Source organism: Dromiciops gliroides, chromosome 6 (genome assembly GCF_019393635.1).
Source record: "Dromiciops gliroides isolate mDroGli1 chromosome 6, mDroGli1.pri, whole genome shotgun sequence".
Classification (NCBI taxonomy): Eukaryota; Metazoa; Chordata; class Mammalia; order Microbiotheria; family Microbiotheriidae; genus Dromiciops; species Dromiciops gliroides.
Genome location: NC_057866.1, coordinates 54,868,116 through 54,886,320, shown reverse-complemented (window position 1 = coordinate 54,886,320; position 18,205 = coordinate 54,868,116). Strand labels below are relative to the sequence as shown.

Below are 18,205 nucleotides of genomic sequence, written 5' to 3'. Positions count from 1 at the left end.
TACTTAACTTTAGAGTTAAACCCTAAAAACCAGGAGAGGGCCTTCCAGAGGGGTCCTGGACGAAATGGCCATCGAGACTTCTAGCTTTGAATCCCGGTGTTCAATCTGAGTGACACCACATGCTGCTCCTGGCCACCAGCAAAGCTGAGTCTCTACAGACACTTGTCAGCTGTGCGATGCTACCTCAAAGGCACCTCTCAAGGACTTAATCTGAGTCACCAGAAGAGATCTGAATTCCCGTGTCCTTGTTTCCTTCCCTATGCTGAGCAAATCATAGATACTTGGATCTTTCCCACTCAAAAAGTGTGAATCTAGTTTCATCTTAGTTCCTAGTTTTGAAAAGACAGAAAAATCAAACACAACCACAAGGCATAGTGTAGCGGTTATCTTTACTACTTTCCTCAAATCTTACAAAAAGACAGACTTACACAAGAGATCTCCCTTGTGTTTTCATTCATTCATTCATTCACAAAGACATCTTTGCTCCTGTGCCCACCACACAGATGGGAAGCTAATTCTCCCTGTCTTTTAAATGGTTTTCTCCCCATTCTTTGGTAAATATAGCAAATGTGGCTTGAATTGTTTTTTTGAAATAAGCCCGATCCTCTCCAGTGCTCCAATTATTCACCAATACCACTGAGAACCAATTACCACAGGGACTGTGGCAGTAAGCAGCAGCTGGTTCACCACCCACAGTCAATACCTTATCACACCAAGCAATCTGGGCATGGGGAGGGCTGGTTCCAATAACCAGCTCAAATGAATTGTAATTGATTTTTTTTAAACAGGGAGAAAAGGTCACAAATCAGTCAGAAATACAATAGAACCCAATGTACAATATATAAAAACAGCCCTCTAAGGGATATAAATTTATAGTTAGTCCACAGATTCAACCAATTATAATACATAATAACAAGAGTAAATCATACAATTGTAAGAAAAAACAATTGTCAATAGCTGTTTTTTCTCTGTCCCACCCCCTAATTATTTATTGCACAATTTATCAATCTGTCCTAATAATACAGACTGGGGTATTTATTAGTCCCTGATGCATCTAACAGCAAACTCACATGTGACTTTCAGAAAGTTTAAGAAATAGTATCTTTACTCATGAAGCATTGCTATTTTAAATAGCTCTATTTGCATCTAAATGTAGAAGAAAGCAGCTCATATTCAAACTCATCCTAGCACATTAATAGCCTATAGTTATCAGTAGATTGTGGAACCCTTTTAGTGCATTTAAGAAAAGGACATTTTGTCAATTAACAAACAGATCCAGTTCCTTAGAGTGAGTGTATAAGAGATTATCCCCAGCTCTGGAAGGCACAAGTCATACCACAGTTCCTACCTCCCGGCACAGCAAGTGCATTTTAGTACTTTCTAATTACAAAAGATTTAAAAGTCTAAGATAAAAAAGTTTACATCTTCACCTTTAAGCAAAATGACAACTTTAGGAGTCGGTTAATCCTACAGTAGAAACTACATTTCATTCACGTGTGAAGGAAAAGTCCTAAAGCTTAGAGTCAGCAAAGACATGGGGCTGTCTGTTTCCCATTTATGTTGATGAGGTTAGTGAAATGATGTGATGATACTGCAGTGTTTGGGGAGGGACGTGTCTGCAAAATGGGAGAGGTTTTGATAAATATCAGATTTCCTCAGTGCTCTTGGCTGGTCATTGACTCCCTGAAAGAGAAAAGATATGTGGAAGAAAATGGTAAAAGGCCAGCCTGCAGAGATGACACAGTGAAAGTCGGCCTACGGAAGTGTTTCTGCTGAGTGGAGTTGGAGAGTCCTGCATGTGGACTCGGGAAGACCTTGATTCAAATCCTGCCTCTGACACTAACTGTGTCACCATGGGCAAATTATTTCCTCTCTCTAAACCTCAGTGTACCCATCTGTAAAATGGGATAGTAACTGGAGGTACTACTTTGCAGGGTTGTTGTGAGGCTTCAATGAGATAATGTGTATAGAGCGCTTTGAAAACTCAAACTACCATGTCAGTTATCATGGTCATCACTTCTACTCACTGTCCACCAAGACAAGGAACTTTAATTTCTCTGGCTAGGGTTCTCATTACTCCCCTCATCCTTACAACTGTAGCCCTTTTCACATATTCCAAACAGCAATGTCCTGGCCTTTAATGGAATTACAAGAAAATGGGAGTGGGAAGACATGAATGCCCTGGAACCAGAGCCAGTCTAAGAATAGAATTTCCAGGCAGGCCCTCGCTTCCAGACATAGAGGGTACCACTGAAATCCAAACACTGTCCAGGCACCGCTGCTCGATGTGTTTTCTATGATTCGGCTGAAAACTGCAAGAGCCAACTAGTTGGTTTTCTTGGCGATTCTATTTTTAAGTAAGGCCAAAGTATGACATCGTACATGTACTGTGTATGTGCCTATATGAAAAAGCAGCTTGAATGAGGCTTATGAAGACAAGTCAAATTCAGAAAACATATCCAGATTTGGCCCTAAGGCACTTAGCCAACAAACACCCATCGGCTCTTAATTTAGTCACAGACCTGAAAAGGGGGGCAGAATCTGTGGGGGCTGCTCCTCAGACCTTATCCCTACAACTGCGGGGTGGAAAACAACCAATAAGAAAGGAACGAGTGTTTTTCTACAAATGGATCATTCATTTTATTTGCACACTTGCTAAAAAAAAAAAAATCAACCTTCTATTTACACACACAGTCCTGCAGCCACTCCCTGAAACAGCAACATAAATCATCTGCCCCAGTGCTTACAGCAATTCCTATGTTTGCAGCTTGAACTAAACATGTCGGAATGGCTTCCTTGGAGGGTTGGATGCGTTTGTTTTTAAAGGAAACTGTTTCATGACTGCTGAAAGTTAGGAGGCAAGATAAACCAAAAGCTTTCTTTGTGAACATTTTCCTCTTTCACAAAGGAGGCTGAAGGGCTATTAGAACACTGCCTATGTTGCATTCTTACTACTTTTGTTTCTAAATATTCTTATCAAAGCAGCCTGAACTTCCTCTCTCGTTTCAGGAGGTCCTACACTTCTGGGGAAGAAGCAGGACCACTGGTTTCTTAGCCTTTTAACCCCCTAAGTGTGAGCATTTCTACCAAATCATGACACTAACAAGAACCATGTCAATACTGAGTAATTTATCATTTACTAAAGATTTGCTTCCAGTATGTAGAGTTTGAAAGTATAAGACTTTGGAGCTTTTCTATCAAGAAAAACTGTCCCTCTCAAACCTCAGGGTTTTTCATAAGAGGTGTTAGAAACCATCAAGCTGCCCACAATGAGTCTGAGCCCCCCCCCCAATATATATATATTTCAGAAGCTCTAAATTTCTTACTCTCTTTGAAATAAACAGATTTCATCAACTCTTCTCTCTGAATCACAAACTGCTTGATTAGGTAGCTTTTGTGGTTACTTCATGCAGAGATCATTAATGGAGCCCTGATTAACCAGGAGGGGGCAATAACTACCCCTTAAATTCCAGTAAAACGACTAGTTTAGTAGTAATGAACACTTGGATTTATTTTCTATCTTCAGTTGTTTTAAATTGGGTTCAGCTTGTGTCAGAAAACTATGACCACTGAACACTCAGGATTGGTTGGAACCTAATCTACCTAACTAAAACCAGTGTTTCAGAAGTTTCTCAAGAGGATGCTTCTCTAACTAGCAGCCAGAGTGCTCTCAGAGAATACCACAGACCTGTTGGGATACTTACCAACCTAAGACTGGCTCATGTACAAAGATTTAAAACAGTAATTTAGATTTAGATTAAAACAAAGATTCGTGAACTTTATCAAAAGGGATGGAATAAATTGTGGGACAGAGTGGCAAAAATAGAGACGGGGTGAGGGAAGGATCCAATTTTCATGTGCTCATGACACTGACGCCCCTATACTCTTCACTCCATCCCCAAATGGGATTTCCAGCCCAAGTTACCATGAGAAGTCCCTAGTTTCACGGCACGTGAGGCTGGCCGGCCTCGTCAGCCATGTTAAGTATATAGTTAGCCATGTCATCTTCTGTAGGTGCATCAGATACAACCCAAGAATCATTGACCCCACTCATCTGTAGGCGGCAGATAGGACAGTTCCTGTGTCGATCACTCCTGCAGGAGAAGCCAACGAGAAAAAGAGACGGTGAATGACCAATACCCTTCAAATTGAAGCCCCTTTCTTTCATATCAAAGCCTCTTCCAGGTCCCAAGAAGAGATCCATGCTTAAACCAGAGAAATCTCTGATCTGTGGCTGAAGCAGACAAACACAGAACTTAAGAGCTGGAAGGGACATTCTCATTGAGATGGCTATAAAGTGGCAGAGGTGGGGAGAAGATCCCGAGCTTCTCTTTCCCTTCAGAGGGCATCAGACTGACCCAGAACCTCACCTACCCTTCTCAAATGGAAGTCAGCAGGCTTGGGGGGAAAGGGAGGAGAAGCACTCTGATTCTAAATAGGGGTCAAATACAAAGGGATCTTTCCTGACCAGAAGGAGAAATCATTTCAAATTAAGAAGGTAAGTTTAGCACAGACTAATTAGAGACAAAAGGTTCTTTAGATATCATTCAGTCTAACTCCTTCATTTTACAGATAAGGAAACGGAGGCTCAGAAGATCCTTGTGCAAGGTCATAAAGAGGTCCAAATGGTGACCAGGAGCCAGGTGTTCTGGCCCAGTGCTCTTTCTTACACTTATCAGTGTTCAAATTGTTAAACTTGAGAGTGTGAAAATAACCAGAAACCTCTTATTGACTAAATAATACAGCTACGAAAGGGGTCCAAGATCCTTATTAATAATGAAGTCCCTTTGAGGGCAGCTAGGTGGCCCAGTGGATAGAGCACCGGCCCTGGATTCAGGAGGACCTGAGTTCAAATCCAGACTCAGACACTTGACATTTACTAGCTGTGTGACCCTGAGCAAGTCAACTTAACCCCAATTGCCTCACTTAAAAAAATAATAATAATAAAGTCCCTTTTCCTCTTACACTCATTAGCTCTGGGACTTTGACCCCCTTTCTATCCCCTCTTTGGTTGTTCCCTTATCTGTAAAACTGGCCTAAGTTTCCTTAAGGTGGCAGCTCTCCTTTAAATGAACACAGCACTCTCACACATGATGTTTCCTATACCGGTCACAATGACTCCACCAGTTTTGTTCATCTCTTACCATTTATCAATGCACTTCTGACAAAAGTTGTGGGCACAGGGCAGAATGAGGTCAGCTCGCCCATCCATGCAAATGCAGCACTCCTCCTCATCTGTCAGCTGCTTCACTCTGTAACATGGACAAAGAGCAGTTGGCACAAGGACGTGCTCCCTCTGGTTGTGTCATACCCAGACTGCCTGCCCAGGGATATACTACACAAAGCTGGCCATCAGCAAAGTCAGCCATGCCTATTTTGAGGTTGGTACCTTAGATGAGTACTAAAAAAGGGGCTGATTTCTTAGGCACTTGCATAGTGGTGAAGAAAAATCTATCAAATTATTGACTAATCAGTTTATTCCGTCCCTGCCTCAGCCCCACTCTGATTCAAGACAGAGGAAAACATTTCACTTTCACCTGCCACTAAAATTTGGGACCAATGTTACTATATTATTCCAAGTGCTGGTTCCAGGCCTCAAGGAACCTAGTCTCTGGGCAGAAAAGACCTGCAAATAGGAAGATTATAACCCAGTGATCAAAGATTAAATTGAAGATCGTCTAGGGTAAGAAAGCTACTGTAGAGGAGGGCCTGTTTCTTTCATTCTTGGGATTTGCCTGCCATACGACACATTTAATGAAGACTTGCTGGCTGACTGACAGAGAGCAGTGAGAGTCTAAATCCTACAGAGGCAGTGATACGCCGTGTCCACAGAGAAGCGAATGCAACATGTGAGGGAGAGTCCAATCAAGTGGAGAGAGAAGGAAAGGCTCGAGCCTAGAGGAATAGTAAGAAATAGAGGTTAAAGGGGAGCGTGCGGCCGAGGTCGGGGGCAGAGGAACCTTTTCTACAAATCCTGTCCTTTCCAAATGATTCCCATCATTTGATCCCAGGACAGTTTCCAAACCTTGTCCTTTCTGCCTGCCCAACATCTCTTACATCTCTCCACGCCCACGAGCACTGCCCTAGGGCATCCCTTCATCATCTTTTGCCTCCTTGGCTGCAGCTGCCTCTGAATTGGCCTCCCTGCCTCTAGTCTCTCCCCACCCTGATTGATCCTAAGAAGGAAAGGTCTTCTCATGTGACCCTCTCACCCTCCTCAGAAAACTCCACAGGCTCCTATCACCTCTAGGATCAACTAGGAACTCCATTCGGCTTTTAAATCTTTTCAAGAACCGGCCCCTTTCCACCCCGCCATGACACCCCTTCACAAACAGCAGGGCTCAGCCAAAGTGGCCTTGCAGTTTCTCATGTAACACTCCATCTCCTGCATCTCGGCCTCCACACTGGTTATCCCCTATCCCCCAGACTTGGAATATATTCCTTCCTCACCTCCCCCTGCTGGAACCCCAGATCGGGAGGCATCTGCACCTTTAGTCCCTCTGGTTTCCAGGCTTCTTGTATTAGTTTTCCCCTCATATGTTGTCATAGCCGCTTTTCTTCGGTCTGAATCCTCAGCACCTAGTCCACTGCCTGCACTGTAGTCAGTCCATAATATGTGCTTATTGACTGATAAATCATCTACGACTAAGAAAGAGACTTCTCTCCACCCCACCCGCTTCCCTTTTAGTAGGGTTATCACAAGAAAAAAATAGAGTAAAAGATCCCTCCAACAAGCCACTACCAGCATTCACACTGCTGTCCACAGCAGACACGTCTTAGACAGTGCCAAAAAGCAAGGGCCCTTCCTAAACACGGCCTACTATGTTTTCCAAATGCAACTGGCCTTGCAGCCCAACCCTCAAAGCTAAGCGGGCCTCTGCAGTGTAAACAGGATGTGATGAGTGAGGACACGCTCTCTGCTACTTGTAGCCCATGTGAGTAGAAAATGAGCAGGTCCAGGAAGAAGCCCCTGCAAGGCTCTGAACTGAAACCAGGAGAGGGGAGGCGAGAGAAGTGTCCACTGAACTCTGCAGCAGAGGCCCTGCCTGTCGGTGGCCACATCTGTCCCTCGCTTTCCTCTGGGTAACAACAAGGCAGCACAGCCACAGGTCTGAGCCCACCTAGGTCCTTTGCCAGGCATTTACAAACCGAACCGAAGTCTGGAAAGTTGTCAGATGGCGACAGGGGGAGACTTTTGCTTGCTGCAAGCGTAAGACAGAAGGCACAGAAAGCTTTAAAGGGCCAATCCTATATTCCTGCTAGCATCAATCCCCATATACTTATTCAGCACCTCCGAGTTCTGGGCTGGGTCCTGGGGCCCTCCAAGGGCCAGTTCTATAACAGACCTACAGAGACAAGCACAGGCCAACTCACCCCCAGACACAAGCCCCCAAACACAAGCCAAAACAAACTGGAAAATCTGGCCTCAAACACTTGACACTTACTAGCTGTGTGACCCTGGGCAAGTCACTTAACCCTCACTGCACCACAAAAACCCAGAAACAAAACACCCCGGAGCTCTTCGATTTCCCCAGCAATGGAATCAATGTGCCTTGTGCCCTCACTGCCTGCCTATGTCCATGAGAATTTCTAAGCACTGTCCTACAGTTTGGGGGGAGGGGGTTCCTCTGATAAACTCCTTTAAGGCCTGATCCAAGAACCCTTCTGGATCGAGGATGCTCTTGTAAGAGGGACTTCTGTGATGAACACTGTCAGACATGGAGTCTGGAAGATGTGCATTCCAGTCCAGCCTTGGACACTGAGCTCTGTGACCCTACACAGGTCACTTAACCTCTCTGAGCCTCAGTTCCCTCATCTGTAAAATGGGGATAATAATAGCACCTCCCTCCCAGGCTTGTTGTAAGGACCAGATGAGAGAACATAGAAAGGGCTTCCCAAACCTCAACATGCTAATGATGCTAGTTCTTGTTGTTGTCGTCATAGTTATTATGTAACTTCCTGAAGGGCTTTTCCCATCCCATCCTAGAGCAGGATGTGACCTCACCAGGTCACAGGCTCTTAGACCCTGAGTCATCTAGTCCTAGCACTGAACCTGCTCCCTCCCAGTCCTTAGTGTGGCCTCACACCAAGCAGCACTGCCCTGACACTTCCCCTGCTCTTCCTGGTTGTGTACTCTGGGGCCCAGCAGAACATGAGCACCCTTTAACCAGCCCTCATGCATTCTCCTTGGTTCTTTCCCCCAGCCCAGGTTGTGTCCCGGTCTCCTAACCCTTCCCCAAAACAGGGCACCCAGGGCTGAATATCTCGGGCCAGGTACACCCTGAGCTGCACAAAGAACATCTGACCACTGAAGACTGGGAGGAGGTATTGCAAAAGGAATACGCTTTGTCAGATCACATGTCCTAATCTTCAGTTCGGACTAGACAGTCAACATAGGTGGGGTAACCACAGAAAACTAACACTGCCACTTTCTTCAGGGCAGGAGCCACTGGGTTTTATCTACCAGTGGGGTAGGCATACAGAAGACACTTGACCAGTGCCTGTTGAATAAACAGATGTAAGGGACACCTCACCAAGTACATGAGTAGTGCCCATAGAGGAAAAAAAGGTCCTTTTTGGTCTTTCATAGGTGTATCCCTTCCCAGTATGCCACAAGGCAGGGACATACCTTCCCATCCAGATGCTGGCATGACAGGAAGACACAGCAGGCAAGCCTTCCGCAGCCCCTTCTGAAGTTGTTGGGCCTTGTTCCAGGACTGCTGCTGCTTGACTTGTGATATCTTTATAAAGCTGGGTAAACTGATACAGATTCATGATTCTTGAAGCTTCTACAATTCCACTGCTTTTGTTAATCTAAAAACATAAAGACCATATAAAGAATTCATCTCGGTTTGACTATTTCTCATGTGAGACTATAGGCAAGTCACTTTCTCTCTTGGGGTCTCAGTTTTCTACTTCTGTGAGGGATATTCATTTGGTCAGGAAATTTTGTTTTCGGTCAGGGAATCCAGGGTCCATGACCTTTTTTTTTTTTGTTTTTTTTTGGGTGAGGCAATTGGGGTTAAGTGACTTGCTGAGGCTGGATTTGAACTCAGGTCCTCCTGAATCCAGGGCTGGTGCTCTATCCACTACACCACCTAGCTGCCCCTCATGACCTTTTTTAAAAAAGTTTTTAAAAACTGAATTTTAATATAATTAACTTCCTTTATAATCCTATGTACTTCAATTTCTGCATTTAGAGGCATCATTCTGAGAAGGGGTTTGCAGGCTTCTCCAAACTCCCAAAAAGGTCTATGATACAATACAGATTAAGAACCCCAGTATTAATACAAAAGTTGGGAGTTCTCATATATTCTACCCGATTTGGGAACCAAGAAAGGGCCTCAGAAATCTGTGAAATCAACAGAATGATGTGAATGGAGGTGCAGACTAGACTTGGCTGCCAGTTTTCTTCACTACTCAGGTATCTTTAAGGACCAACTTTTGGTTAACTGCAGAAAGGTGCATTGATGAAAAGAAAGCAGCTGCCTAGATTTAAAACTAAAGCTCTAATTTAAGAGCATATGCTTTACTCGGCTCTTAGTATTTGCTAAAGAGAAGCAGATACTGAAAAAGCAGTGGACTCGAGCCACATAAATTTCACTCAGAATATTCTGAGACCACAAATTGCCCTTTTTTTCTTTCTCACTTTGGTAGAAATAAAATCAAGAAAGGAATTTTAGATAGCCCAGACTGTGACAACCAAAGGCAGGTGTCACCTAATTCAGGTGCTTAGAGTGAAAGTTGTTCGTCCTTCATCTTCAGAGGATCAGTGACATCACAGGACGATGTCTGTCATGACAAATTTAAGTGAGGCAGAGTTGCACACTCTCTTGGAGAGTCATCAAAGTCCAGTGGCAAGACAGAGGTCAGGATGACTGGTGGTGGCTGACCTTGGTATTTTTGGTGTCTGACCAAGCTCTTAAGTGCTCCATAGCGCTTGCTTTAGCTGCTCTCATCTGCCTATTCTGTCTGGTAAGTCTTCACTTGCTTGGAGGAGACACACCCTAACTCAAAGAGGAGTCTGAGGCCTATTGGTGACCCTCTACCTGATTTAGGCCAACTGCCAGATACTTTTAGCAAGGTGTGGCCAGTGCATATGCTACAGCTTCTTGGAGCCACAGGTGAGAGTTGAATGCTAGGTGGACCACAAGGTGGATCAGCAGCCCTGAAGAGGGCTTGACAAGCTAGTCCTCCCTAAACAGCCCATGTACTGCAGAATGAAAGCATGCATGAAAGGAATAAGAGAACTTATTTCTTCCCCTTAGAGACTAGCATTAGTGTCTTAAAAATCCATCTTTATACGCTTCCAAAAAGACCTCAACAAGTCTTGAATGCAGAGTGAAAGTTCTCTGGAGAAGAAGAGCTGTATGCTGGCTTTACCTGCATTTTCAGTGATGTCTTTCTCATCTCATTTCTTTGCAAAAAATACCTACAATGGCCAGAAAGGGCCACAATTATCCAGGGTGCTACACACCCATCATGAATCCTTTATGAATTTAATAACCTCAATACCCAAATCCATCAAAGAGCTCAAAAAATGGAGGGAAATGGTGGGTGTCAAATGTTAGTGTTCAGGAGCCAAAAATATAGTCAGGGATGAAGCTTGTAAGCTATGTTATCTGAGTCCTGTTAGTATGCCTGTCACCAGAGCTTGTTCCATCCTCATACTCCATGATGGTACCTGGGCTGATAAATGAGGATAAATAAATAAATAATAATCTTGACTGTCAGTATGTTTTTCCTCAAAATGCTGGTCTTTCCTCATCAGCTAATCCAATTTTCCATGCGGACAATTCAGCTGAAAGGCATTAAACTGTGTTTTGCACATTCCCTAAAGTAATGTAAGCAGTGATTGTGGAGTGAACCCAACGCTGCAAAGGTCAGTTGCTCCCTAACAGACATCATGGTGATGTTACTGTCAAGATGACGGAGGGGGCAGCTAGGTGGCGCAGTGGATAGAGCACTGGCCCTGGAGTCAGGAGGACCTGAGTTCAAATCTGGCCTCAGACACTTAATGGGCAAGTCACTTAACCCCAATTGCCTCACTTAAAAAAAAAAAAAAGATGACGGATAAACTTTTGACAGTCGAAACTGAGATTTTACCCTTATCAGTCAGGAAGGAATAGGGGCAGACAACACTTGGCTATGAGTATCTGACCAAGTCAGGAGTCACCACTGCTCGGTCTTTGTCCTTCGAGGCCTTCTCTGAAGTTTATTATGACTGAGGCTGAAATAGGGAATTGGATAAAGCTTTTTAATCTGGATTAAGCTACCCAAAGCAACTTTCTTGCATCGAAACTTTTATAGGGACCAACATATTAAGAAAATATGGAATGCTGTTTGAATGTTCGCTAGAATCTATCATTTGAGAGAAAACCTCCCGATCTGACCTCCCCGTGAAGGAAAATAAGCTGCCAAGATTTTTCTGCAAATGCTGGAACTAAAGAGTTCTTTTTTGGCAGAGACGTCTTATGAAGGCAACTGACAATGATAAGAATTCAACAGGGGGAGGTGGATAATGATTCAAATTTAGTTTAAGTAAAGTTCTGGAATCAGCCTGTTACCTACTAGAGCATTTACATTTGGGACTGAAGCAAGGAGAAGGAGGTCAAACCTAAATTACTAGGGAAGGACAATAAGGTACTCAATGTTACCGCCAAGGCATTAGAGCAAGTTTTGTTGGTGCAGTGTGAAAAATGCCCAAATAGTGAACTGGAATGGCCTTATTGGTGCCCAAAAGTGTACTCTGTAAACCTGAAACAGTGGATAAAGCACTGGCCCTGGATTCAGGAGAACCTGAGTTCAAATCCAGCCTCAAATACTTGACACTTACCAGCTGTGTGACCCTGGGCAAGTCATTTAACCCTCATTGCCCCACAAAAAACAAAACAAAACAAATGTGCTTGCCCCAAACCCAGGAGTACATCCTCCAACTCCTACGCCCCCAATGTTGAGGCCCCCTCTTCCCTCAGAAGGACTCGGAAACATCCCTCCTCCTCCACCAACCAACTGAAAAGCTTTTGCTCCTCCCCTGCCAAGCTGGGTTTTATTTACATTCCGGCATTTCCCCAAAGACAAGTTTGAGTGTTTTTTGTACAAGGGTTTTGAACTCTGTCCTCAAAGTTGATTAAATAGGTTTCTACCTTGTTTATGTTGAAAAAAAAAGTTAATGTGCTTAACCCTTCTATTTCAAAGGCATCAGTGATGGGAATGCCTGTTGCTCTCACCTTGGTACACACCACTCGGACCAGCACCTTCCAAAAGGCAGAGGAATCTGACCCTGGCTGTACCTCAAACAGGAGGTGCTTTTCTTGGCCAGAAGCCACTTTTGCAGTTCTGAAAAAGAATGAACTGGGCTATGAAAATGCACAATGGAATAGCTTTTGTAGATTCTTTTTAGTTGTAGCTAACCCCAATCAGTTAGTCATTAACAAGCATTCACTGAATGTTTGCTCTACTCAGGCACTGTGCTAAGCGCCGGGGATACAAACAGAGGCACACTGATTCTTGTCCTGAAAGAGGGCACGTTCTCATGGAGAAGGCAACGTGAAAATAACAAGGAGCAAACCAGATGTGTAACAAGCTAACTAGAAGGGAAGACACAATCGGCTGCAAACCTTTGCAGGTCCTGGGCCGCTTGCAAAAGGTGGGCTCTGAGCTGAATTGTGAAGGAAGCCAGGGGAACCCTGAAGTAGGGGTGAGGGGGTAGGGAAGGGGGGGGGGCAGGCAGTGCAAAGCTCGAGGAGGGGAGATGAAGTGTAGTGTTTGAGGCCCTGAAAGGAGGCTAGTGCTAGTGTAGCTGGATTATGCAGGAAAGTCAAGTGTGAAGACTGGAAAGGTAGGGAGGACTTTATCTTGGGTCCTGAGGGAACAGGGAGCCACTTGAGCTCACTGAGTCATGCGGGTGAGATGGCCAGACCTACACTTTACACATCACCAACAGCGATTCTACTCAATACTCTAAAAGACCAAGAAATTCAAATGCCATCTTGAACAACAAAAACAAAAGGTTATCTATGCACTTTCCCAAGTTGTGTATACTACTTCCTGGTGAGAAAATGTACTTCCTAAGCCCCAGGACCCACCAATGTTTCCAACAAAGCTAAAAGCAACTAGACCCAAACCTTTGATTTCACCATCTCCTTATCTGAACAGCACAGCAGGAGCCAGGGCGCTCCTTGGCTTTTTTTCAGTTCATTTGTACCCTAACTAGAAGTTGGCACCAGCAAACCAAACGAATTTGGAGCAGCTTTTAAAACATGCCCGTCTCTGCTGGTCGCTGCTTTAATGTGAAAATAGGGGGCGGCACGGGGACTGGGCCTGTGATTTCACTGCTATATGGAATTCTAACCCAAGGAAAATACTAATAAAGGTCAGAAACTTACGGTCTTAAAAAACTTCCTAGAGCATGAAGAGGCTATACATTTGCCAGTGTGTGAGACACACTTGAATGGAGGGTCCTGCTGGCTTCAAGGCCAGTTCTCCATCTACTGTTCTAGGTTCAGTAAGAAGGGAAAGTATAAGACTTTGATAGAATGCTTTTAGCACCAGCTGGAACAATAGGTCTTGGCCTAAAAAGGACTTCCTTCCAAATATAAATACCCTGGGAGGTGCTCCCCATTCCATCCACCCTTTATCATGACTAATTAGCCGTCTCTAGTGCCTTCCAGCCAGTGCCTTCCAGCCGAGGGAAATGAGGCCATCAAAAAGACCCAGCCCCAGGTAATACAGTCTGTCAGTGGAAAAGAAGGCAGGCCCGTCGGCCAGCTAGAGTTGCTTCCATTGGTTTAACCTTACAGTCAGTCCTCAGACAACCCTGAACTGGTGAAAACACCTGAGTCCCAAGGAAATGGGCTTTGTGTGACCGGCCCTCTTCTGCCACAGAAAACCAAGTCACTCCTCAGGGGAAGTCACCCACATAATAAACAGGAAGTTGAGCTGACAGACATTTTCAGAAGACTAAACACTGCTTATTTTCTCTCTTTTTTTCTTCTTTGTGCCCCAAGGACAAGGCTTTCTATATACTGAAAAGGATTCACACATGGATCCATTCTAAAGACTGCACCTATAACCTACTACTTTCAACAAGCAGGATGCACACTTTGGGGGCGGGGGAGCTGTAGATAAAGATATTCTACTCCAAGGGCAAGTCCCAAACTATGTGAAGTTCTCTTACTACTACTACTTTGGGCAGAAGAAAAATTCATTACCTCAAAGGTCTTAAGGACTTAAAAGAAGTAGGCTCCTTAGAGAGTTTGATTTACAAAGTGTTCTTTCTTTGTGCTTCAAAACTACAGTACATGCAAAGGAATTCACTATCTGGCAACCTCCACTATACAGAAAACAGAGAAGAAGTGGGAAAGGAAGTCAAAAAAGGTGGAGGGGGGCAGCTAGATGGCACAGTTGATAAAGCACCGGCCCTGGATTCAGGAGTACCTGAGTTCAAATCTGGCCTCAGACACTTGACACTTGCTAGCTGTGTGACCCTGGGCAAGTCACTTAACCCCCATTGCCCCGCAAAAAAACAACAACAACAAAAAAAACACAAAAAAAAAGTGGAGGAGGGAGAATTCTAAGGAGTCAATAGTGATGTTATTCACAAACTTTACTCATGGGAGAGGCCCCCAGATCACCTCCCCTGTTTATATTCATTTTAGGCACAATTCTAAGAAGCTTAGCTATTTTTCTGTATCCTAGTGGATGAGATGTAGCAAATTTAAAAGTAAGGTTCTGGTAAAGGCACACACGAGGAATGATTACAGCAACATGTGTCAGCTCATAGTGTGTCCACAAAAAGAAGACACGAAAACCGGTAAAATTCAGGGTAGGGCCATCTAGTACAAAGGTAAAGAGTCCTAAACACCTCAGTAGCTCCTGAAGTCATGGCATTTGATATTCATAATTATGTCACCTAGGTATTGTAATTGAACATAATGTTCAGTATACTCTCCTTTTAAAAAACAGAGAAGTGTATTATTTACTTTAGGAAGATTTTCCATCCAAAAACAATCTGGTATTGAAAAGGACAAATTTCAGTTAGTTGGAAAAAATGTATGTGGAAATGATGATGTCAGGTCATATTTTATTGCTATTTCTTTTCTTTTTTTGCAGGGCGATGAGGGTTTAAGTGTGCCCAGAGTCACAGAGCTAATAAGTGTCCAGTGTCTGAGGCTGGATTTGAACTCAGGTCCTCCTGAACCCAAGGCCGGTTCTTTATCCACTGTACCATCTAGCTGCCCCCTGCTATTTCTTAAAACACATCTACCTACTTGGTAGATTACAGACATATGTATACGTATGGGGATCTTGTAGAACCAACTGAGTTGGTTAATGTACAGAAGCCTCATTAGGGGCTTTGAGGTCAGTACACTAACTAGTTGCTACCCTTTTGGCCCCTGTATTCAATATTGTTTTGTTTTGGGGTTTTTTTTGCAGGGCGATGAGGGTTAAATGACTTGCCCAGGGTCACATAGCTAGTAAGTGTTAAATGTCTGAAGCCAGATTTGAACTCAAGTCCTCCTGAATCCAGGACCAGTGCTTTATCCACTGGGCTACCTAGCTGCCCCCCTACTCCCATTCAATACTAATTTTATTGTTTATTTTAAAAATCAGACTTGTGATTTAAATGAAATAGGGAAACTCTTAAGAGACTCTCAACCAATCAGTTTATGCTAATAATATTAATTTGCAATTGTTGATATAGTAGCATATAAAATCTTCTCAAACGGATTCATATATTCATGGTCTATCTCAATCTCTTCAAATTCTCTGTGAGTTGAGGCAGTATCTGCTATGCCATCTAGTGAACTAATTAGGTTCCTAGGATGTAGAGCCAGAAGAGACATTGGTGTTCATCTAACCCAAACCCTGGTTTCCCAGCAGAAGCAGCCAAGGCTCAGGAGATGAAGTCCTAGTGACCCTAGCCCAGTGCAGGGTAGTGTGATGGACAGGGAGGCCCAGGGAAGCCCAGAGCTCCCACTCATGGCTTGTGTAATAGTGGGCAAGTCACACATCCCTTCTGTGACTCAGACTCTAGGGCTCACTTCCAGCTTTAAATGATTATCAAACTCCTTTCCCCTCTGTACCTTAGTTTCCCATGTCTCACTGTATTTTTCTTACATGACTATGTAGTGTTTTGCACATTACGTCACATTTACTAATTGATGGATATTAAAAATATGTTGTGATTAAACAATACTTTTGGTCTTCAGGAAAGAGCATCCTGGATCATTTATCACATAGCCATTACATGGGAACATAAATATTAAAGAGGAAAAGAAAATGAAAAAAATAAAATTGAATCTTACACATCATTCAGTTCAGCTACTCTCCCCAGAAATTCCTCATAGGTAAGAGAACCACTTTCTCGAAACAGAGAGATGTGTTTGGTTACTTTTTCAGGCAACTTGTTTATAACCATTTGCGTCTGATCAGAAATTTGCTGTCCCATGGTGAACGCAATTCAAAATCCAGTAAGAGTGGTGTTTCATTCACATGCGGTGTTTCTGTGAAGTACACACATATAAAAGTTACCTTTATGTAATTAATTGATCAGTGTTTATCAAGCCCCTGATATGTGCCAGGGTCAATTGGCTGGGGGGAGGGGGGCAGACAGATGACAAAATGGAAGCCCATGGTCTCAAAGGACACACACACACACACACACACACACACACACACACACATACACACACACACAGAGTAGTTAAAGGGGAGGGAGGGCATTAAGAGTTGGGGGATCAGGAAGAGCTTTGGTTGAAGGCAGAGCTTGAGCCCAGTCTAGTAAGGGACTCTACAAGATGGAGGTTGGAAGACATCAGGGAAGAGTAATGCAAAGTCACATAGATAGGAGATGGAGCATCAAGTGTGGGAAACAGCTAGAAGGCTCGCTTAGCTAGTTTAAAGACAGCAAGAAGGGGAGTGATGTGTAATGAGGATGGAAATGTAGGTTGAGGCCTGTTTATATGGGCTTTAAAAGTCAAACAGAGGTGTTTACATTTGATCCTAATGGCAAAAGGGAACCAATGGAGCCTGTTGACTAGGAACAGGTGATGTTTAAGGATGATCATTGTGGCTGCAATGTAGAGGATGGATCAGAGTGAAGAAAGACTTCAGGAGAATAAGTAGGAAGCCACTGAAATAGTCCAAGGGAGAGGTGATGAGGACTCGGACTAAGGTGATGAAAGAATTGAGTTAAAGTCATTTAGTCAATGTTTGACATAGGGACTGTGAAAGTGGGAAACTGGAAGGATGGTGGTGCTCTCGTAAGAAATCATTAGTGGGGGCAGCTAGGTGGCGCAGTGGATAGAGCACTGGCCCTGGATTCAGGAGGACCTGAGTTCAAATCTGGCCTCAGACACTTAACACTTACTAGCTGTGTGACCCTGGGCAAGTCACTTAACCCCAACTGCTTCACCAAAAAAATAAAAAAGAAAGAAAGAAAAAAGGAATCATTAGGTTTGGGGAAAAAAAGAAATCATTAGGTTTGGAAGAAGGATGAGTTTTGGGGAAAGATAATGAATTCTGTTTAGGATGAATTGAGTTTGAGCTATCTATAGGAAAGCCAATTGGTTGTTTTGGGTTTTTTTGACTTTTTACAATAAGGTAATAAAAACAATCTTTCTCATGAAACAAACAAAAAATAGAAATGTTTTTATTTTCAGTGTTCAGTAGTTCTTCAAAATTAGAATAACACATATAAGACTGGAATGGATTTGACTTAAATAAATCCACTATCTTTTTTAAACCAATGATTTATTGTCATTTTAAGATGAATTCTGCAGCCTTACCCGGAAGCTGAAAAATCATATTTGCCAAAGCTAAGTGAAGCAGACACTTGTGAAATCAGTGAGAGATGAACCAGCTCTAATTTAATGGTTTAATCACAGGGTTGTATTTTGGGGCACGATGTACTTAGAGGACCAAATATAGTATGACTGAAACCAACAGGCTTTCTTTAAAATAAGCTGAATCCTAGATGTTTTATTTGAAACATTTTTGTTTATTTTATTTAGACATGTAAAATGTGGTTTAAAACAAACAAAAAAAATAGGATAGCACACTTCACATGTATCGCTTACTAGTTTACAAAGTACTTAAAGACATTATCTCATTTGATCTTTATAATCCAGAGGAAGATTTTTTGGGGGGGCATGGGCCAATGACGGTAAAGTGATTTGCCCAGGGTCACATAGCTAGTGTC

General features: G+C 43.3%; 1 protein-coding gene across 1 annotated transcript in view; it reads right to left on the bottom strand.

Moving 5' to 3' along the window:
- Positions 1-372: 372 nt before the first annotated feature.
- RNF141 (ring finger protein 141) overlaps positions 373-18,205 on the bottom strand; it is a 31,711-nt gene continuing 13,878 nt past the window's right edge. Inside the window, exons 2-6 of the mRNA XM_043970965.1 lie at positions 16,311-16,508; positions 12,231-12,339; positions 8,630-8,814; positions 5,145-5,252; positions 373-4,094 (exon numbers count right to left, since the gene is read on the bottom strand). Coding sequence (XP_043826900.1) covers positions 3,944-4,094; positions 5,145-5,252; positions 8,630-8,814; positions 12,231-12,339; positions 16,311-16,453 — 696 coding nt within the window. The 5' untranslated portion in view covers positions 16,454-16,508 and the 3' untranslated portion in view covers positions 373-3,943. The remainder of the gene's footprint in view (positions 4,095-5,144; positions 5,253-8,629; positions 8,815-12,230; positions 12,340-16,310; positions 16,509-18,205) is intronic.